At 42.1% G+C, this 23,431-nt stretch overlaps 2 protein-coding genes across 7 annotated transcripts in view; one reads left to right on the top strand and one right to left on the bottom strand.

The window, feature by feature from the left end:
- Window positions 1-20,223, bottom strand: part of LOC135222726 (uncharacterized) — a 32,405-nt gene extending 12,182 nt beyond the window's left edge. Inside the window, exons 1-4 of one of the 6 annotated variants that reach the window (XR_010316317.1) lie at window positions 18,465-20,216; window positions 15,740-15,780; window positions 6,555-6,850; window positions 4,798-5,029 (exon numbers count right to left, since the gene is read on the bottom strand). Coding sequence is in view for 3 of the 6 variants with exons in the window: in XM_064260937.1 (XP_064117007.1) it covers window positions 15,327-15,358; window positions 15,740-15,780; window positions 18,465-19,219 (828 nt within the window). In the remaining 3 variants the exon portion in view is untranslated. Of the gene's footprint in view, window positions 1-4,797; window positions 5,030-6,554; window positions 6,851-15,156; window positions 15,359-15,739; window positions 15,781-18,464 lie in introns of those variants that run through there. The other 5 variants (XR_010316318.1, XM_064260937.1, XM_064260938.1 and 2 more) reach the window with 5 other exon arrangements.
- The window catches only part of LOC135222720 (cortactin-binding protein 2-like), a 144,048-nt gene that overhangs the window by 83,552 nt on the left and 37,065 nt on the right, over window positions 1-23,431 (top strand).

The following is a 23,431-nucleotide window of genomic DNA, read 5'->3' as shown; positions in this document are numbered from 1 at the left end:
ATTCTCCAAATGAAGCAGCCTTGCACGTTCTTCATGAGAATGGTGAAAACCATCGGCGCTGTGGTCAGACCGAAGCAAAGTGCCCTGAATTGGAATACCTTCCCCTTCAGGACAAATCGCAGGTATTTCCTTGATTGGGGATGGATGGTGGGACGTGAAAATACGTGTCTTGGAGGTCTAGTGAGACCATCCAATCCCCCGGTCTCAAAGCTGACAGCACCGATTGAGTCGTCTCCATCTTGAATTTATTCTTTATTACGAAGAGATTTAGGCTGCTGACATCGAGGACCCGGGTCGCCACCCCCCCGAATGTTTCGGCACCAGGAACAGGCGGTTGTAAAACCCTGGCGATTCCAGGTCGAAGACCTGTTCCACCGCTTGCTTCTCGTATCATTTGTTCCAGCAGATCGAAAAAGCACTTTCTGCTTCTCTCTCGATAAGAGGGAGACAAATCCTTTGGTGTTGAGGATAGCGGGGATGACTTCAAGAACGGGATCCTGTACCCTTTCCTCACGACATCCAGCGACCAAGGGTCGGCATCTCTCTCTTCCCAGGCTTTCGCGAATCGAAGAAGCCTGGCTCCTACGGCGTCTGAAGGACTTCCGAATCACTTCCTACTCTTTGACGGAGCGGGGTTTTTCCTCTGGAAGAGCCTCTTCCTCGGGAGGCTGCTTTCGAGGAAGGTCCAGCACGAAAGGGCTTCGATTTCTTGGCAAACGAAGCTCCAGAAGATGAAGCAGCTGCTGGCCTTCTAGAAGACTGAGCCAGAAGATCTGCGTTGCCTTTTCCTGAAGGCTTGAAGCTATGTCCTTAACCATAGCCTGGGGGAAGAGATGTCTGAGAAAGGAGCGAAAGCAAGTCCGCCTTTTGCGTTGGAGAGACGGATTTGGCCGTGAATTACAAAAGAGCGCTCTCTTCTTGAGAATCCCCGAGCTAAAGTGCGTAGCCAACTCCTCAGAACCATCCCTGACGGCCTTGTCCATACAAGAAAGAACGCTGGACAGCTCCCCCCAGACTAATAGTATCAGAACTCCTTGACCTGGCATCTAAAACTCCAAGACACCAGTCGAGAAAGTTGAAGACCTCTAGCGTCCTGAAGAGGCCTGTTTTAGGTGAAAGTCGAACTCGTTATGGGTCCAAGTGACTTTTGATGAAGACAGAAGGGCTCTTCTGGAGGCGTCTACGATGCTCCCGAAGTCACCTTGAGCAGAGGCTGGTAGTTTAACGCCTATGTCTTCTCCTGTCTCATACCACATGCCTCCTTTACCGCAGAGTCTTGAAGGCGGTAAAGCTAAAGAGACTTTCCTGACGCTGCTTTCTCTTCTCCATCCACTCATGGACTTTCCGGAACGCTTGCTTCGTGGAAAGCGACTTCTTCATTTTAATGAACCCCGATGTCTTCGTTGCCTTAAAAGAAGAAAATTGAGAAGGAGGAGTACGAGGGGCTCCGGTTGAAAAGTTTCTCCGAACTCCGACTGTAGAAGACGCATCAAAACAAAACTTTATAGTCCGATGAGACAGTAGCTGGTTGCTGTTCTTCCTCTGCTTCTACTAAATCATCGCTAACTCCTTCCTCAGAAACTGGAGAAGTAGGAGGAAACTCTGAAGAAAACTGACGAACAGGAAGGGTTCCTTCATCCACCTGAACTTGCCTTGGTGAGGAACTGGTGTCTACCAGCGCGCGCTTGCCGTCCGAATCCACACGTTTGGCGCCGACGGGTGCGCACTCGACATCTACCACACCACGCTTGGCGTCCACTGGCGCGCACCGAGCGTCCACTAGTGCACGCTTGGCTTCCACTGGTGCGCGCCGAGCGTCAGTCAGCGAGCGGCTGCCGCTCACTGGTGCACGTTTTATCAAACAACAGGTGCGCGTTTGGCGGCCACCTGAAGCGCGCCCACTTGCACAGAAGCTTCGCTCAGCGGTCCACCACTCGCTTTGCGAACACACGAAGACTTGCGAGCGGAGATATTTCATCCTGAGAGCGAGAAGCGAACTTCTCACCTCCTCTAGAGAGCTGCTGGGGAGCAGAACGAACTCTAGAGGGAGACTCGAACGAAGAGAGAGGCGAGCGAGGAGAAAGAGCGGGTCTTGACTTCTTCACAGGAAGCTTCTCATCCTTCCTACGACGCGGAAGAGACTCTCTAGCAGCAAGAGCGTCCTGAAGTTGCTGCTGCAGTGACTGAATCATCCTCTTGTTTGGCGAATCTCCTGCTCCGGGGAGGGAATGATCCTGTGAGCAGGAGAGCGGCGAGGGGACGCCTCCCTCCTCCCGCCCAGGTACGGCCTCTTCCCGAGCTCTGGAGCGACTGTATCGCTCGCACGAGCTAACTGAATCCAAGTCCGAAGATCTCCTAAGACTCTCTACGCCTTTTCTGCGGCGGAAAAGCAGCGAACGCACTGTCAGGCGAAGATCGCAAAAGCGGAGAAACTAGGACGTGAAGCGTCAACATTACGCGCCGTCCTTTTCAGCGGACGTGAAGCACCTTGAGAACTCCACCCTTTACGTGGGGATGAAGCCTCCGATGACGAAAAACACTCCTTGAGGAGACGTGCACGCGCACGCTCCCTGGCAGTCTGGGGATTTTCATCAGTAACTGCCGAAGGCACGTCAGATCGGTGGGGGTTCCTTGTAACCTCCTTCGGCTTTCGACATGCTCCCATCCCCAGGTCCTGGGAGTCAAGCAGAGGTCCAGGCCTAGAGGCGAAACGAGGCCGATCTGACGCACCCTCCACTACACAAGGGGTATCACTGCACTTTTGCACGTCACTTTTGCTCTCAAGAGCCAACACTTTAGATTCTAGATTACGAATCGATTCCAATATTAAGGATAAAGTATTACTCTCTACAGACACTGTTTCAGGGCCCGGAGGCAAAACTACAGGGTTAGGAGCATTAACAGAAGGAGGGTTAACAGGAGAAACATTAATTTCTTGCACGCCTGAAATACTCCTGGAGGAAGACCTCCTTAACCTATCCTTTTCAAGTTTCCTAAGATAGGTCTCATACGCCTTCCACTCAGAATCTGTTAGTCTTTCGCACTCCTTGCAACGGCTTTCATACGCACATTCATGCTCCCTGCAAACTCTTACTTAAATACCGTTATGTGGGTCTACTGAAGCTTTCAGTAGCCTACCTCTACAATCAGTTCTAGAGCAGAACCTAGCGCTTAGCTGTACTAGACCCTGACATATTATTCCAAGAAAAGTCCAAACCAAAATCAAATCAATCCACTAATAACGTGTGCCTAGCCACCGATCCAATCAATTAATCCAAAAAAGAACCAAAAGGGATACTCAAGTAGCAAAAAGTTTCCAAATCCAGACGGAGGTGCTGTAAACAGATGTTCACAACACCGGCGACAGAAAAATTATGCATAGAAAATGGGAATGATTCCTGATACCCGCCTCCAGCGGCGGGACATGGGTACTAACCACCTGACTCCCACTACGTGTGTCGTAAGTTTTAAAATTCTGTCGGTGTCGGAAATTATCAGCTATATATATATCTGACAGGTAAGTTGCATGAACAAAAAAACATTTCTTTAAGGTCCGCGCTGTAACTCTTCCGAAAAAAATCATACGTGCGATTGTCCGGTAATGTTTGCACCAATTTTAAATTAGCAGTTACATAAACTAAATATATGAAAATGTGCGCAATTTCATGTAGAATACAACAAAAAATAATTGAAGGTTGTAGCTTTTCTCATTTTTGAAATATTGCATATAAATCGATAAATAGAAAAAAACCACGTTCGTCAACTTTGACTCTACCGAAATGGTCGAAAAACGCAATTGTAAGCTAAAACTCTTACAGTCTAGTAATATTCAGTCATTTATCTTCATCTTGAAACAAATTAAAAGTCTCTAGCAAAATATTTAGATTTATGGTGAATTTAAAAAAAAATCTTTCCTTCCCTCCGCGCACGGATTCTCCGCCACAAATCTCCGAAATGCGTACGTACCATTCTCGGAATATTTGCTCCGTTTCATATTAGGCATTTCATAGAGTTTTTTATATGAAGAAAATGTGCGCAATTTCATGTAAAATAAAACGATATTTGAAGGTTGTAGCTTTTCTTATTTCTGAAATAATTTGCATATAAAAATATATATATAAAAAAATTCGACATTCGGTCAACTTCAACTCGTCAGATATGGTCGAAAACTGCAATTGTAAGCTAATACTCTTACAGTATAGTAATATTCAATCATTTGTCTTCATTTTGAAAGAAATTGGAAGGTCTCTAGGACAATTTCAGATTTATGGTGAATTTTTGAAAAAAATATTTATGTCCGCGCGTTACGAATTCATGCATTATTTTGTGATAATATTTTCTCTGTGTTGCTTTTATCGTTTTACAATGTTTTATATACCAAAATGATTGCAATTTAGTGTACATTACAACGAAAAAAAGTAACTTGTTACCTTTAACCGTTTTGCGCACACCGCGATTTGAATACAATTATATATGAAATTTCGTTTTTGCGCTATCATATATCGCATTATTTATATATGATAATGATAATTTTTTCATTTCTGATGGTTGCATACTAACCTTCAGCCAATGACAAAAAAAGGAGCCAAAAATGAACTCTTAATCTTGAAAACTAAGCGCGCTGTGATTTTTTGAAAAAAATATTTTTTCCGCTTCCGCGCTCACTCTGAAACACCTCCGGCACATGGGAGACAATTTTTTTTTTTACCGCTTCGGCGTAAGAGGGTTAATGGGAAAATCAAAAGTAAATTAGCATTAAGCATCTACTTTCAACATTAAACATTACATCCTTGATACCTTGCTAAGGCTTCCCAGTGATGGCGAGCAAGGGATGTCAACGTTTCCTCTAAGGCCGCCCACAGAGTCGCAGGAGTGACACGCACAGCTCCTATGGCCCAAAGACAATTACTCTTCCCTTCTTCTTTGATAAAGCCATCATCTCCATTACTCCTAGTTCCTGGATCCCCTTCAACAAGCCTGTCAATATCTATACCTTCCAGCCAAACGGAGCAAGTGCATTCATTCCTGTCTGGAATAAAGAAAAAAATTGCTAACAACGGTCAGAAAATAATTGCATGTAACTCTCATTAATAAGTCATTATTACCATTACAGCTATCAGATAAAAAAGTTATCATAACAACACTGAACTGGGAACAAAATATTTAACTTAATTTCTATAAAGCCTCTGCAATTCCCTGAAAACAGAACTGGTACAATTTTAATTCCTTCTTACATAGTAATGAGAAAATTAAGTTGCCTAGAGGCTTGTATGTTACATGTCCTTGCCCAACAAGATGCTGTTAATTCTCATGATAGAGGAAAAAAGAAAGAAAAAAACAAAAAACAAATATACACTCTGTCTCTCTCACTCTTTCTCTAGCAATTGAAAATCGACACCAACCAAGAAAAGTTTAAAGAATGAAAGGCAAAAGGGAGTGATCCATGTATATATACATCTTAATATTAGATTTATGAATCCTTGAAATTATCAATACATACTAAAAAACCATGATAAATCCTTGAAATTATCAATACTTACTAAAAAAACCATGATAAATCAAGTTAGTTCCATGTATGTATTAAAATTAGGTCCACTTCTCAATATTCAAATTGCTATTAAATATTATTGTTACCATATCAAGTAGTAGTTTAACCAGACCAATGAGCTAATTGACCTGGTTTTAATGATAAGAAGTATCAAACAAAAATCTGTATAGTAAAAGAGGATTTTGGCTCTGGTACACTAGGACTTCAGAGTTTTCATCTTGTATACCAAAGAAGTATTATTGACTTTGGAGTGTTCATTTCACAATTTTGCTCATATCAACTTTGGTGTTAATTTCACAATTTTGCTTATCTGTTGATGTCTGGGTTGAATGACAGGTTTATATTCAACATCCAGCTTTTAATTAATAAACTACTCCGTAATGGATTTCCCTCATGACTTAAGAAGAAACGTAATAAAAATTAGGATTCCTCGTAAATTTTTACTAGTATTTAAATATAGGAATATTAATTTATTAAAGTAACAACCTTTGACTTTAAATACGTAACTATGATTATAATTTTATTAAGAGTATACATACTCTAACAATTCAGTTAACAGACACTGCCAAGGATTTTTTTTAAAGAATCCATGTAGAAAAATCTAGCATCTTAAAAGGAAAAGAACGGGACCTGTATTTATTCTTGTGTCCATCTTGTAATCCTTAACATTTCCCCTCCTTTTTACTGATCCTCTCACTTTTCATCACCTTTCTTTCTTTAAATGTGCAGGATGCTTTGAAGGCTTTAAGGTCATCCTGATCTTAAGGCCCGATCCTCTCATCATTCTATTATTTTTGTCAACCTTATTCTTTTCTAATGTTCAACTGTGTTACTTGTTAAGAAATGATTTTATCCACTAATTCAAATGAATCAAAGAATTCTGTCAAAAGTACTGAAACAAAAAAGAAATGGAATTGATGAGGTATGTATATGGAAATACAACAAAGTTAGCATGTAAAGGGGAACAAATAGCTATACAATACTGTACTGTACTACTAGCATTTACCTGTGTTTGATATAAAAGCTAGCGCTGCAGGTGATGCCACACTTAGAAGCTTGGGGTTGTGACTAAGTAAGGCTGGTAAATCAAGGCCTGCATGACTCAGGGCAGCCACCATATGAGAGTTGGTTGCTGATAAAGCCAAAGAAAGAAAGTGGGGTGTTTCCACGATGGTCTGGTTCTCCGGCAAGACGATGCAACAGATTTGGTCCTAATTCTGTTGCTAATATATGTTGCACCAAAACCTCTATACATTCCACTTCATCCGATTTTATAGCAGCATGTAAGAAGTTGCAACCATCCTAGGAGTAAAATATATAAAAATCAAAATTTCTATAGCCCACTTTATACCTTAACCTTTTTTCTCTCTCGAGTCACTCAATTTTGAACAATAAAATTTCTAGAATGGTCCTTATATAAATAAAACTAAAAACATCCAGCTATGCCTTACACTTGCCATAAATCTATGCACACCTAATTTTGTTATAATCTACCACTTCTACCTATTCTAAACATTTAAGCTTCATTTTCAATTTAGTGGTCATTCGGCTACTTCTCTCAGAGCAATGTCCCACTCATCATAGTTGTAAAAAAAATAAATGGAATGCTGCACACAATCCTCCATAAATTTTCATGCAATATGTTTGGGGTGAATCATGGATGTATGTAAGTACTGTACATGAACCTTCAGGCTTAAGAAGGCTCAACAATGGGTTGCTACTGCTTGGCTCTGAAAAATGATATTGTTATAATACAATAAAGTTTCATACATACTTACCTGGCAGATATATACTTAGCTAAGACTCCGTCGTCCCCGACAGAAATTCAAATTTCGCCACTCGCTACCGGTAGGTCAGGTGATCTACCTGCCTGCCCTGGCGGCAGGACTAGGAACCATTCCCGTTTTCTATCATATTTTCTCTCTTCCACCTGTCTCCTGCGGGGAGGCTGGGTGGGCATTAAATCGTATATATCTGCCAGGTAGTATGTATGAAACTTATTGTATTAATAACAATATCCATTTTCATACAATGAACTTACCTGTCAGAATATATACTTAGCTGATTGGCACCCTTTGGTGGAGGGTAAGAGACAGCTAATATGGAATAGACAGGTAAACAACATATGTTGTAGGTATAAAAGAAAAACCTTGGTTCCTACCTGATAGGTGGTAGACTTCGTGGCTGTAGCCCGGTAGTCCCTGCATCACCTCAAGACTTTAGCGAGATATTAGATCTATGGCTAGAGTTCTTGTGGGTCTGTCAATGTGGGATACTGAACCAGCTACTCGGCAGAGCCTGAAAGGACTTTGTCAATGGGTACTGGACCACTTCTATGACAACACTTATGAAGGAGCATAACCAATCCCGACCACCTGATCCTAACCACCATGTTAGTATATAAAATTGTTCTGAGTTATCCCGAACTCATTACAAACAACCCATAACTCGAAACTAAAACGCATTTCATACAAAAATTCTCAAAAAAAAATTTAATACTCCTTTAAAAGATATCACAAGAGTTCCTTACTGAACAACAGTGACTGGCCGCCAGTGCAGCACCGAGCCCTCTTTGTTTTCAGGCAGAAATCTAGAAAATATCTAGTAGTAGGTATTGTACAAAGTTAAGGATTGGTGTTTGCTCCCAGTACCCAGTATCGTATCCGCTGATACAAAAGGCCCCAGAGAAAAACATTTCTCGTAGGTCACCGAACGTCTTTAAGATAGTGAGATGGAAAATACCGAATTGCACCTCCAATATGTCGTATCAATGATTTTCTTAGCGACATATTCTTCTGAAAAGAGAGAGACGTCGCCACTGCTCTAACTTCATGAGCTTTTACTCTTAAAAGCGGAAAAAGAGTCGTCAGGACAGAACTTGTGAGCATCTGTAATGACGCTCTAATGAAGAAAGCTAATGCGTTCTTAGACATGATTCTTGTGGGGTCCTTATCGAAACACCAAAGACTTTGTCTAGAGCCTCCCATTTGTTTCTTCTTCCTTTGTAAGTAGAACTTCAAGGCTCTTACAGGGCAAAGAGACCTTTCTGTTTCTCTACCTACTAGACTCGATAAGCCTTTAATCTTGAATTTCTTGGGCCAGGGATTCGATGGGTTCTCATTTTCGCTAGAAAAAGGGTTCTAAAACGAGCAGAAGGCCGAGTCTCTGTTAAAGCCGACTTCATCTTCCAGGGCATGAAGTTCCCCAACTCTTTTGGCTGTCGCCAAAGATAGGAGAAACAAGCATTTCCTTGTTATATCCCTGAATGACGCTAAAAGAGGAGGCTCAAATCTGTCAGATGAAAGGAACTTGAGAACTACATCCAGGTTCCAGCTGGGAGGAGTTAGTTCCTTAGATTTTGTCGTTTCAAACGATCTAATCAAGTCGTGCAGATCTTTATTATCAGCAATCTCTAGGCCTCTGTTTCTGAAGACTGCCGAAAGCATGCTCCTGTATCCTTTGATCGTCGATACAGATAAGTGAGAGACCTCTCTCAAGAACAAAAGGAAATCAGCGATTTCGGTTTATAGAGGTACTGGAGGAGGACAACTTCTTAGACTTACACCACCTTCTGAATACCTCCCACTTCGACTGATAGACTAGTCTAGTGGAAGCTCTGCGGGCTCTAGCGATAGCGCTTGCAGCTTCGCGAGAAAACCCCTCGCTCTGACAAGTCTTTCGATAGTCGAAAGGCAGTCAGCGCGAGAGCGGGGAGGTTTTGATGAAACCTCTCGAAGTGTGGCTGTCTGAGAAGATCCATCCTTCTTGGAAGGGATCTTGGGAAGTCTACTGTCCACTCCAGCACCTCTGCAAACCAATCTTGTGCTGGCCAAAACGGGGCTATCAGGGTCATCCTTGTCCCGTTGGACGCTACAAACTTTCTCAACACTTGCCCTAGGATTTTGAAAGGGGGGAAAGCGTACACGTCCACATGAGACCAGTCTAGCAGGAAGGCATCGACCACCAGAGCTCTTGGGTCTTCCACCACTGAACAAAAGACTTCCAGCCTTTTGGAAAGGAATGTGGCGAACAGGTCTACGTGAGGAGTGCCCCAAAGATCCCAAAGACTCTGACAACACCTCTGAATGAAGGGTCCATTCTGTGAAGGACCTGGCTTCTTCCTGCCTCAGTCTGTCCTGCCCTGACGTTTCTCGTACCCTGAACAAATCTTGTCAGGAGGGAGATGTTCCTCTGTGAGGTCCAAAGTAGCAGATCTCTTGCTATCTCGTATAGAGACACGGAGTGCGTTCCTCCTTGCTTCCGAATGTAGGACAGGGCTGTAGTGTTGTCCCACATTCACTTGGACCACACTGTTTGTCACGAAGGGTTCGAAGAACTTTAGCGCCAGTGAAACTGCCTAGAAAGTTCTTTGCAATTTATGTGCCAGGACACCTGTGCTGCCTTCCAGGTGCCTGACACTTCTCTCGTCCTAGTGTTGCTCCCCAACCCTTCTCCGATGCGTCTGAATACAACACTCGGCTTGGGTTCGGAACTTCCAGAGAAATTCCCTTGTTTTCTTTTAGAGGGGACAACCACCATTGCAGGTGTGGTTTTCATCTCCATTGGAAGGAGAAAACTGTCGGAGAGAAGTCCCGTCTTCCAGTTCCATGATCTCCTTAGGAAACTGAAGAGGACGAAGATGCAGTCTTCCTAGAGGAAAGAACTGTTCGAGCGAGGAAAGGGTGCCTAGAAGGCTTAACCATTCCCTCGCCGAAGTCCGTTCTTTCCCTAAGAAGAGAGAGACTTTTTCCAAGCCTCTCACGATTCTCTCTTGCGAAGGAAATACTCGAAAACCCCGAGAATCCATCTGAATCCCCAGATAGACCAAGTTCTGTCTGGGAATCAGTGTGACTTCTCGAGGTTCACGAGTAGTCCCAACGCCTTTATCAGGTCTAGGGTCAAAGAAAGGTCCTCCAAACACTGTCTCTCTGTCTGGCCCTGATGAGCCAATCGTCCAGATATAGAGAGATGTTGACGCCTTTGAGGTGAAGAAACCTCGCCACATTCTTCATCAGGCTTGTGAAGACCTGAGGAGCTGTGGAGGCCGAAACACAAGGCCCTGAACTGAAAGATCTTCCCCCCGTCATGAAACGGAGGTACTTCTTCGACGAAGGGTGAATCGGGACATGAAAATAGGCGTCCTGGAGATCCAGAGACACCATCCAATCTCCTTGACTAAAGCCGCAAGGACTGAGGCCGAAGTCTCCATAGAGAACTTCTCCTTTCGAACGAACTTGTTCAGAGCGCGACATCTAGTACTGGTCTCCAGCCCCCCGAGGCTTTCACAACCAGGAAAAGCCGATTGTAAAACCCCGGAGAGTTTTGCTCTAGAACTAATTCTATAGCTCTTTTGTCCCACATTTGATTCACCATCAGACGAAGAGTATCCCTCAGTACAGGGTGGGTCCCTGTATCTGGCTGACAGTTTCCCGCGGTTAACCTGGTCTGTTTAGGGAGGACTGTCCTGGAATGGGATAAGATATCCCTTCCTGATTATGGCCACCGACCGAAGAGGCATCCAGTTTATGAGTGACCAGGCGTCTGCAAATTCGAGAAGCCTGGCACCCACTGGTGTTTGGAGGTTGCTGTCTCACTTCCCTTTTAAAGGGACGGGAGAAGCTTTACCTCTCCTCTCAGGACCTCTTCTCTTAGAGGGAGCTCTGGAGGGAGGGCCTCCTCGAAAGGGCTGAACCGAAGAAGTCGGTCCTTTCTTGTCCACCGAAACTAGGGGTCTCTTCTTCCTTGCAGTTTGCAGGAGAAGATCCTGTGTCGCCTTCTCAGTCAGTGAGCGAGAAATGTCCTTCACTAACTGAGAAGGAAACAAGAAGTCCGACATGGGAGCGAAAACCAGGGCTGCACCTCTGTGAGGGAGAAACCGCCTGCCTTGGTTTAAGAAGAAGGCACTAAAAATACTCCTCTTCTTAAGGAGTACCGCTCCAAAAGAGAGGAGATTTCTCCCGATCCGTCTTGTACTGCCTTGTCAATACAAGAAAGAATACTCAGAATGACTTCGGGGTCTAGACCTTCCGAGTCATGAGCCTTCTTAGACATCACCCCAAGGGACCAGTCTAGGAAATTAAACACTTCCAAAATATGGAAGAGGCCCTTGAGGAGATATCCGTCTCAGAAATCGCCCAAGACACACGAGCTCCATTCAAAGCGTGTCTCCGCGATGAATCAACCAAGGTTGAAAAGTCCGCTTCGGCTGCCGCTGGGAGAGAAAGGCCCATGTTCTCCCCAGTTCGGTACCAGAAACCTCTCTTGCCAGAAAGTATGGCTGGAGGCATACAGAAGGTGGTTCTGCCCAGATCCTTCTTTGACAAACATCCATTTGTCTAGAGACTGTAGCGCTTCTCTTCATAGAGATCGTAGGTCTCATCTTCAAGACCGACGAAAGACTTTGGTACAACCGCACTCGAAAACAGTGATCGAGGCGAAGGAGGAGCCGCAGGAGTCAAAGAATCTCCGTACTCCTGCAAAAGAAGGTCTGTCAGAACTCTATAGTTAGAGACTCCTTCTCTACCGTTACCCTCTTCTTCCGAATCTCCTTCTACACCGTGCGGAGAATCTGCCTGAAAAACGAGAGGATCTTCATCCCGTTCTCTCTCTACTGGTGACAAACTCCTACTAGGAGAGGGACTCATAGAGTGAATAGAATCTCTCTCAAGTCTCAAAAGAAGTCTCGCGTCTGCTTGACTTCTCACGCCTGGAAAGCCTCCTCTGGAAAGCTCTCGCCTCTTGGCTGGCGCCTCGCGCTTGTCGGCGCCTCGCTTGGCTGGCGCCTCGCGCTTGGCTGGCGCTTCTCGTTTGGCTGGAGCTTGTTGCCTGGCTGGCATCTCGCGCCTGGCTGACGCCTCGCGCTTGTCTGGCGCCTCACGCAAATCTGACTCCTCGCGCCTGGCTGGCGTCTCGCGCTTGGCTGGCGTCTCGCGCTTGGCTGATTCCTCGCGCCTGAGCGTATCCTTATCCAGAGCAACTCGCTCGGATAGCTCCTGACGCTTGCAAGACTCTTCGCGCCTGGAAGACGTCCCACGCTTGTAAGGCTCTTCATGTCTTGAGGACGCTTCACGTCTGGCCGGTGAAAGAAGACGAGACTTCTTAATAGGGAAGTCTAGCGTCCTTCTTGCGAGGGGGATCCCTCGAAAGAACTCCAACCAGGCTATCTGCTCTTGTACTGCAAGCAATATCCTCTTGGAAGCCACACCAGCGTCCTCTTCAATAGAAGAAGCAGGAGAACTCGAAGGAGTGCGATCCTCAAATACCGTTCGAGGAGGCGTCGAAACCAGCTTAGCCTTCTTGATAGAAGAAGGGGCTTCCTCCGAGAAGCGCTCCGGGCTCGAGTCAAACGCGCGCTCTTTCCAGTGCCTTTTCAGTGGCCTAGAAAGATCCGAGTCCTTCCACCCTCGTTTAGGTGAAGGAGAACCGGACGACGAGAAACAATCTCGTAGGACGCTTCTATTAAAGCGGTCCTGAGCAGACTGTAGCGAAACAGAACCTGCTGAAGGGACGCCTGACCGTTGGGGATTCCCCACAACCTCCGTACTTTCGACTTTCCTTCTCCTCTGGGTATGTGAGTTTGGAAGAGGTCTAGGCCTGGGAGCATCGCAGGGACGGTCAGACGCCCCCTCCACAACACTGGGAACACTCACTTCACTAAATAATTCACTATCACTTCCCTTACCTTGCATGGCCGCCATCTTTGTTTTCATTTTACGAAGAGTAGCCTTCAGATTGGCGATTTCCGAAGCCGAATCCGAATGCAAAGCCTGTGAGGGTTCAGATACATAGGAGGATCAAATTCCATTAATAATAGGAGAGTTAGACTCAGAAAAAGGCTCAATAGGCCTTGTACTCACACTCTTTTGTGCAGCCCGTCTAATTCTATCCCTCTCTAACTTCTTCAAGTAAGAAGTTAGAGTCTTCCATTCATTAGCATTCAACTTCTCACACTCAATACAGGTGTTAGCCAAAGAACAGTCAAACCCCCTACATTTACGACATACAGTGTGAGGATCAACCGAAGCCTTCGGTATCCTCACCTTGCAGCCTACATTCACACACACTCTCACACTAACACTTGAATCAGACATTCTATCAGAAAAATCAAAAGCAAGTCCAAATCCAGTCCACAGTAGCGAATGCCAAAACAACGATCCAGTACGTCACCAAGAAATCCAATATGGATGATCAAAAAAGTCTTGAAAAGCAAATTCCAGTCAGGAGGTAGTAACAACAATGTTGATACCACCGGCGACAGAGAAAATATGATAGAAAACGGGAACGGTTCCTAGTCCTGCCGCCCAGGGCAGGCAGGTAGATCACCTGACCTACCGGTAGCGAGTGGCGCGAAATTTGAATTTCTGTCGGGGACGACGGAGTCTTAGCTAAGTATATATCTGACAGGTAAGTTCATTGTATGAAACCAAAAACTAAGCAATTGTAAATGCTGTCAGGCAAGGGTTCTTGTTACATAATGAAAAGCTATCTCAATAAACCAAACTCCTAGCTACAGGTAGGCAAGTAATATCACTTAGTTCTACATTAAAGATGTGAATGAGGACTGAAGAACCATAGTTGGGAAGATGGCAAAGCCAAAAATAACTGACTTTCATACTAAGTGAAGACTTATTCTGCTGCAACGTGAAGCAAATTGCTGGTAGCACTACCATCTAAAAATTAATAAAATTAAACAAAAATATCCTTCCTCTAACATAGGAATATTGCACAGTATTCCTGTGCCCTTTATATGACTAAAATATTAGTACCAATCTTCTGACAATTACAATGTAACCACATTCAGTCTTGAATTTGAAAATTCACAAAAAAAATTAAAGTAAAGAGTACACTAATACACAGACCATGGCAGCAAATGAATTGATGTAATCAAGATCCAAATAAAACTATAAACAGTCAAGTACAGGGATGGAAAATCAACCATTTCTTTTGTACTTACACATCTACACCAAATGCTATCTTGCCTTTTTTTCATTTACTCCCAATCAATTATAACAAGTATATAATATACCGTACTGTGTCGCAGCAAGGCACTGTATTCCAACAGATTTAAGCTACTGTGTCATAAGGGCAGGATTTAAAAATAAATATTTTGTACATATCCTATTCTAATATATACAAAAATGGGAATTAAAATGTAAACCACATTGCTTTTGTAACTTGCACTCTTTATTAAAAAATGATTCTGGAATTATAACAAATATGTAGACCGACTTTCAGTAATTCTTAGTGACCCTTACTAATTTTAAGAATTCAACACTACACAAGTACATCTAAATATTATCTTTATAACGACAAATTAGTTTAAAATGATCACAGTCACACAGCTTCTGTAGAGCTCAGTATAGTGATTTGTTAACTAATGAGAGAAGAAAATATAAGTAAAATAAATTTGGTCTAGTTAAAGTAGTTGGAAAGTTACCATTAGTAGGAGACAAATGGGAACAGAGAAGCCAGCAATGCATCTGGGACAAATAGAAGCTGCAAAGAAACTTTGGTACCATCTACAGGTGCCACACAAGACAGAAGGCTAAAAAGAAAATAACCCCATAAACCCACTATGGGAGCGTCTTTGAACATACCTTAGTTAGTGTGTTCTAATGATTGGGGAAAACTAAGCAGGGCAGCAGCAGCTGGGGTACAGGCATACAGCAGAGCCAGGTAGGTGGGCGTGCGTCCATCATCATCCTCGGCTGCCACACTCGCGCCGCATCTCACGAGCACCGGCACCGACCTGGCACACCGCATACCATTACTAGGGATGCTACATATTACCTCCCAACAATATACCATCACCTGTAACCCAAACCATTCATATAACCCTAAAACACACTAATAACTAGCATCACATCTACAGCCATGTGATAAAACCAACAAGTCTGAGTACTGTACCATTAAAATAACTCTTGCAACTTAACCCTTATATAACACACTACACTAACATTTTAATTATTTGGATACCATAACAAATGAAAACTAAAGTATCCTTCCTACATTAACCCTTCTCTGAAACCATATGGTCTTTTTAATAGTCAGCCATTAGGAGAGGAATCAACATACAGTACATAAATCACATACTTCAAGAGTATCCTAACACCATATATGTAGTACTGAACTAGACTATAATTCAGATTTTCTATAAGATATACAGTAATTTAAACAATTATTCACACTCACTTGACAACATAGCCCCATTATCTGGACTGTACTTGGGAACACTGATGTACAGAGAAGCAAATAAGAATAAAAAAGATAAAATCAGTTACTAGATAAAGGAACAGTGATCAATAAGACAACTTAACTCTAGGTCATGAAACAATAAACGATGGATGTACAGTATCCTATCAAGTACTTACTTGATTGTAGAAAATTGTAGAAAGCCTTTGAAATTATTACTCTTAATCATACTGAAACCTCCAGATAACCTGTGAACTTGTACTATACAAAGCTAAAAACTGGGATTGCTACTGTTACAGATCAGTCACACCCAAAAAAAGTATACAATTCATTAAACACATACTAGGCAAGAAACTTTAAAGGTTATAACTGCTTTGTACAGATTTTGCATTAATACTAAATAAAATTTGACACCCGATAATATCACTAAAAAGATAAACATTAAAGTTCTGCAATACCAATTGAAATATAACTGACTTTTATCAACAAACACATAATAACATGATTACTAAGACAACCAAAGTGAACTTTCTTGACGAGAGAGTACGAGATTTATTCGCTATGTTATTTTTTTCTTTTTCAACTTTCGCTTCCCTAGTACCACCTTTTTCCGACCATAAATCATTAAAGTGTGAAAAAACAGTTATTAAAAACCCATCATTACCCAATATAAGTGGTCTTCATAAATTTGAAACACCCCCTTCCCAATCTGAAAGATAATGATCCTCAGCTGACTGAGCAGTTGCAATGAGAACACATCCAATGGATCTGGATCTTGGTTTCCCTGCAGGTAAGAGCACTAGACTTCTTGGCTATCTAGCTTGCCAATAAGCTCTTGTATTCATAGACAAAGTTAATTTAAATTTTGACCCATATTTCTCTTACACAAGCAATTCATCCTATTATGGCACTTGCTTCTTTCCGGGACATACTACGTAAGGGCTGCCTAACCCAAGGGCATAATAATAAAGAAAAGACAGGAGGTTAACAAACACAATTTTTAACCTGATTCTCATAAATCTAAATTCTAGAATGAAATATTTTATGTTCAAAGCGCATTCATGTCAAATGTTTGTTAACCAATGGAATGGACACTATTCTATCTTTCATCAGTATCTCTATTTTCCCTTACCTTTGTTAGTTTATCTACAGTGTACTGGAATTTTCTGGGCCCTAAGAATCTATGAGGCACATGAGCACTGGTGATGACCAGAAGATAATTTCCTTTTGAAACATGAATAGACTAGAGTATAGGATTTTGTGAAGAACACGAGAATGCAATAAGTAGTTACGGGTTTGAGTGAAATATTAAAATTCTGTAAAAAAAAATTACATCTCATTTTCATTATTTGTACTATACATACTATACGCATATGTACGAAGCTGAAAAAGAGAGCCTGAAATTTTAAAGATTTAGAGCAAAACCTTGTTTACTGATGTAGCTGATAACACAGTTGGGGTGAGACAGTAAGGCATCAATGGGAATGACAGGGTACTGGAATGTTATCAAGGGTGTGATACTTCCATGACTGGTTCAAGTATTTTCACAAAAACATTACATTCTGCAATTCACCAAATTTTTCTACAAGGTTATGCAAGGGAAGTTAAATTCCCTCTCTCTCTCTCAAGAACTGTTGTTTATAACATGATGTACACAGCAATAAAATATTAATTTCACGATCTTGTTGCTATTGTAAGTAAAAATTTGGTAAAAAAAATTTACAAAATCTTTACCTGAGAGTTCAGTCTAGTTACCCATCCAACCCATGAACAATATTTGAGGTAAATACAACCAGACAGAACAAAATAAAAAACCTTGTATAGCTATTTATATATGAAACAGAAAGTTGCTCACCAAAAAGTCACTTATAAAATATGATATAAAACTTATGGAAACTGTATACTGTACTGTTGAATCATATTAAATGAAGGATCAAAGTTCTGTACTCTCAATGGGTAATAATTAAATAAAAAGATGAGTATTTAAATCATGGTACAAAAATAGGATTCATTCAGTCCATCAAGAATAACGATCAAATTAAACTAAACAGCTTCATGCATAGAGAAGGAAACAATGAAAACAGGTTAGTGGGATGTCAAAAAGGGAAACTAATGTTAGTGCAAAAAAAGAAGAGAGGCTGCATGGATGTCAACATTAATGAATCAGTAACAATGGTGTCACCGCTAAGAGACATCTGTTGAAGAGGAAAATGCAATCAACATTAAAATACCATCAAAAAGCATGGACGGGACGTCACAAATGGGGAATTTGAGTAAAACTTAGTCGTACAGAAGGTGAGCGTGGGCTAGGGCAAGGGAAAAAACTAAATACTGATTATTTCTGAAAATGTCAAAGGAATAAGAAAAAGATTCCTGAATTTGTGCAAGGTAACTAATAACATAACATCATATTAACCAAAAACACTGGCTTTTCAGTGAGTAGCACACATTTCTGCCAAACCTCCACCCCAATGCTTTCAGTCCCATTTTCCTTGCTTCCATTACACCTACAATAGGTTACCAGTATCCTTAACCTTTACACCTGCATTACCACAATGACCTATAGACAAATCTTAGCCTCAAGATACCTATCAGTGTACTGCTAAACATCAAGCCCCTTTAGCTCTTTTAACATACACTGTTATATTTTAATTCATACAGTGTTATATTTTAATTAAGTTCACACCAGCTACAAGGAAAAACCTTAAATAAAAAAATCACTTACTGCCAGTTGTTCCCTTGTGCTGCTAGATGTAAGGCAGTCATTCCGTCCATGGTAAGAGGTGTAGATACATCTAATGGGGAGTGAGGGGGCTCTAATTCTTCACCATCCAAAGGGGCCAGCAAAATAGGAGGATCAGATAGAGGTAGAGGTGGAGGCGGACCAGACGGGGATGCAGTAGGATTACAATCTTGAGTTTGTGTAGAGGTTACAGTAGAAAAACCTGGGGCTATGCTAGACAGAGGAGCTACAATTTTATTACTCACTGATGTTAGAACCTCTGATGACATTGAAGATAATGAGAGTAGGGGTGGGGGAGATGATGATGGTAGAGGTGGAGGTGAAACAGAAGGTGATGCAGATGACTTTGGTAAAGCTGCCGTTGCTGCAGTAACTACAGAAGAGGGATCTGACGAAAAGCCAAAAGCATGTGGTGAAGGTGCTAAAGGAGACACAGGAGGTAATGCAATACCCCCATCACCGATATCTATCTTAGCAGACTGTGGAGGGGGAGGGGGAGGAGGAGAAAGAGGTGGCAGTAGTGGAGAAGATGGATGGGTTGGAGATGATACAGGTGAGGATGGGATTGGGGAAGAGGAAGAAGAGGATGAGACAACTTGTGAATTACTTGGACTGGGGATGTTAGGAGCTAGGTTGGGTGAGGTTGGTGCTGCTATGTTTGAGGAACCTGAAAAAAAGTACAAGCCATGGTATAACAACACTAAAAATGCCAGACTGACTACATTATCAATATTCATCAAAATATTTCTGTAATCTGGTAATCATTTTATGTACAAAGCAACGATTCAATTGTCTATGGCAGTAATGACACTGCAACCTGAAATAAAAACATATAAAGCATCGCAAAGTATTATGGAGTGTTTAAAGCTCACAATACAAATTCATTACCTGGAACTAGGCTATTTTCTGAAATAAATGAACAAATAAATAATATATAAATGCTGTGTGGATTCATGCTATGAGTACATCTAATAAAAGCTTCACCTAAACAATGTACTAGGGTAAAATCTACATACCAAAGAAACAAATTTACTATAAACTCTGTGTGTGTGTGTTTGGTAAACAACACTGGTTACAAAGGAAAGGCTTGTATCATGAGGATTTCAAATTGGATAGGACAGACTTACATTTGACTTCAAGTGAACTCCATTTAGTACAAAAGCATGAGATTACCCATAAGCAGCTAAACTGCATTCATGCTATGGACTGAATGAAATATATCAACCATTACTACATCATGCAATTTACACTACATTGAGTCACTCAGACACTGAATAAAAATTGGAATAAACCCTAAAATTCTTTCAAGCTATGTTAACGGTTATCAAAACTGAATCACCGACAATGTAAGATCATGTTGTTATAAAGGTCCATAAAAAATATAGTAATAATTATTAAGAAAAAAATACTATATAGCATAATTCCACATAGAACAAATTGTACTAAAGGATACTAAACTATACCACTCATACAAACATGAAGATTAAATCAACCCACCCATAATTCTCTCTCTCACGAATTCACCAAACAATATGTATCACCTTCAATTCCAGACAGTATTAGGCATAATGAAAACTAACGTATCAATAAAAAAAAAACCCCAGCATGACTCCGCATCAAATACATTTTACTGGAAAAGACTGATGACACAGAAATGTTTACCACAGCTATTATTGAGATAATAGCAAATAACCACCACCTCTCTAATATCATCTTCAACCAACTTTAAGACAGCTTTACACACTCATATCATTAACCTAGCCACCTGGGGGGGCAACCAAGTCCTTATGGGTGCCGGTCCCAAGCCGATAAATAGGAGGGGGGTTGGGTTGGTGTCAGGAAGGGCATCCGGCTGTAAAAATCTGTGCCAAAACCAAAAATGGAATGAGCCGAAATATGGAAAGAGGTAATGCTAGGGCGTACTCCGTAAACGACGCACAGAGACCATCGCCCTAACTCTGTGGTAAGGCGAGGGCTACTGCATCAGGAGCGGGTGCAGCTAAAGAAGCGAGCTCACATTGGGTTCAGAGTATGTCAGCTAAATGTTGGGTCCATGACTGGGAGAGGTAGAGAATTGGCTGACTTGATGAGAGCAAAAAGAAAGTAGATGTTGTGTGTGTGCAAGAAACGCGGTGGAAAGGAAATAAAGCTAAAGAGTTGGGAGATGGATATAAGCTATATTATAGTGGAGCAAATAAAACCAAGGTAGAAATGGAGTTGGACTTATAGTACTGTCTAGTGAACTAAAGAACTCGGTAATAGAAGTGCATAGAAAGAATGACCGTATCATCAGATTGAAGATATGTTATGGAGGAGAGATTCTGAATATTATAAGCGCATATGCACCACAAGTTGGTTGCACAGAAGAAGAGAAGGAAATTTCTGGAGAGACATGGATGGAATATGCAAGAACTGGAAGAGCATGAGAGGGTGATAGTTGGGGTCAGATTTGAATGGCCATGTCGAAGAATGAAAATGAGGCGATTGGGCGGGTGCATGGGGGCCATGGAATTGGGGAGAGAAACCCAGAAGGAGAGAGTGTAGTGGACTTTGCTGTGTCATTCGACATGCAATAGTAAACATTTTTTGAGAAGAAAAGGGAACACCTAATAACATATAGGAGTTGGGGGGGAAGATTCTCCCAGATAGACTATTTCTTGTATAAAGGATAATCTGGTGGAGGTCAAGAACTGCAAAGTTATTCCAGGCACCATGTAGCCCCCCAACACGGCTGCTATGTATGGACTTGAAGTTGAAAAGGGAAAGAAAAACCAAAGCTAAAGGGATAAGGAAAATTAAATGGTACGAATTACAGAAGGAAGGGGATAAGAAGAGAGAGTTTAAGAGGAGGGTTTTGGAGGATATTGATATAGGGATTGAAGATGTTTCAAGAATGGTGGGCACGAAATGCAGCAGTAATAAGAAGGCATGGAAAGGAGCTGCTAGGAGAGACATCTGGTATCATATGGGAAGAAAAGGATAGTTGGTGGTGGGATGAAGACATTGAGAAAGTAGTAAAAGATAAGAAGGAGGCAAAGAAAAGATGGGAAGAGTCACAGTCAGTGGAAGACAGAAATAGGTACAGAGAGAAAAACAAGGTGGTGAAAAAGGTGGTAGCCCAAGCTAAAGCAAAGTCGTATGATGATGTGTATAATGAGCTGGGGACAAAGGAAGGATTAAAGAAGATGATGAAGCTATCAAAGGCTAGAAATAAGAGCACCAAAGATATACACACATCAAACAAATAAAGAATCAAGAGGGTGTAGTGCTTAGAAAGGAGGAGACATTGTGAAGAGATGGAAAGAATATTTCGAACAGTTGTTAAATGAAGAAAATAATAGCTAATAAGAGAGGATGGGCAAGTGAACATTGGCATGGTAATGAGGTTTTCTAGGCAAGAGGTACTAAATGCACTGAAGAAGATGAAGAATGGGAAGGCAACCGGACCAGACATGATCCCGGTGGGGGGGGGGGAGGCATGGAAAGCATTAGGAGATGAAGGAGTGGATATACTGTACGATCTTATGATAAAGATCCTTGAACAGGAAAAGATACAAATGAGTGGCGTGGGAGTATATTGATCCCAATTTTTAAAGGGAAAGGCGATGTCCAAGAGTGTGGTAATTATAGGGGCATTAAATTGATGTCCCACACTTTGAAGATAAAACTGGAAAGTATGGATAGTATGCTAGACTGAGAGAAGAGTACAAATAGGTAAAGAGCAGATGGGATATGAAGGGAAGGGGAACAACAGATTGTATATTTTTGTCTGAGGCAAATAATGGAGCAAATTCTTTGCCGGGGAAAGACAAAGGGACCTACATATGGTATTTCATTGACCTTGAAAAGGCTTATGACAGAGTCCCGAGAACAAGAGGTAATGGAGGAGCCTGAGGGAGAAGATGGTGCCAGAGAAGTATGTGCGATTGATACAACGAGATGTTACCGGAATGTATTTACCAGAGTGAGGAGCAGTGTTGGGGAGACAGAAGGTTTTGTTGGAGGTAGAGAGTAGGATTACACCAGGGGTCGGCTCTGAGCCCATTTATCTTTAACATAGTGATGGATGTTATAATAGAGGAAGTAAGGGAGACAGTACCATGGAACATATTGTATGCGGATGATATTGTTCTGTGTGCAGAGAGCAGGGAAGATCTGGAAGTGAAATTGGAAAGATGGAGACAAGTACTGGAGGACAGAGGAATGAGAATAAGTAGATCCAAGACAGAATATATGTGTACCACCACTGAGGGGGATGATAGAGAAAGTATTCAGCTTGTGGAGAGCAAATAAGGAGAGTTGATAAGTTAAGTATTTGGGATCTTTTGTTAACGCTGAGGAAGTATGGAAGAAGAAGTAAAACATCGGGTACAGGCAGGCTGGAACAACTGGAGAGCGGCCTCGGGAGTGTTCTTTGTGACAAAAGAGTGCCGCTTAGGTTAAAAGGAAAATTTCACCAAGACGGTGGTAAGAACAGCAATGCTGTATGGTACGGAAACAGCAGCATGAGAAAGCAGAGCAGAAGAAGATGGATGTGGCGAAATGAGAATGCTTAGGTGGATGTCTGGGGTAACAAGAGTGGATAGGATCAGAAATGACTACATAAGGGGGTCAACTAAGGTGGTGGAAGTATCAAAGAAAGTGCAGGAGGGGAGGCTGAGATTGTATGGACACCTGTTGAGGAGAGATGAGGACCACGCTGGGAGACATACTATGGGAGTGGAGGTGCAAGGAAGAAGAAAGAGAGGGAGACCAAGAAAGAGATGGAAGGACTGTGTGAGAGGAGATTTACATGAGAAGGGAATTGATGAGGAAGAGAAGCGCAAGATAGAAATAGATGGAAACGGCTCATCCGAAACGGCGACCCCATATAAAAATGGGAAAAAGCTGGGAAGAAGAAGAAGAAAGAAGACACACTCAATACATTAGAATCAACAGCAGCCTACTTT

The sequence above is a fragment of the Macrobrachium nipponense genome, chromosome 8 (genome assembly GCF_015104395.2).
Source record: "Macrobrachium nipponense isolate FS-2020 chromosome 8, ASM1510439v2, whole genome shotgun sequence".
Classification (NCBI taxonomy): Eukaryota; Metazoa; Arthropoda; class Malacostraca; order Decapoda; family Palaemonidae; genus Macrobrachium; species Macrobrachium nipponense.
The sequence above is the reverse complement of the archived record's forward strand: the minus strand, read 5'-3'. Positions and strand labels throughout refer to the sequence as shown.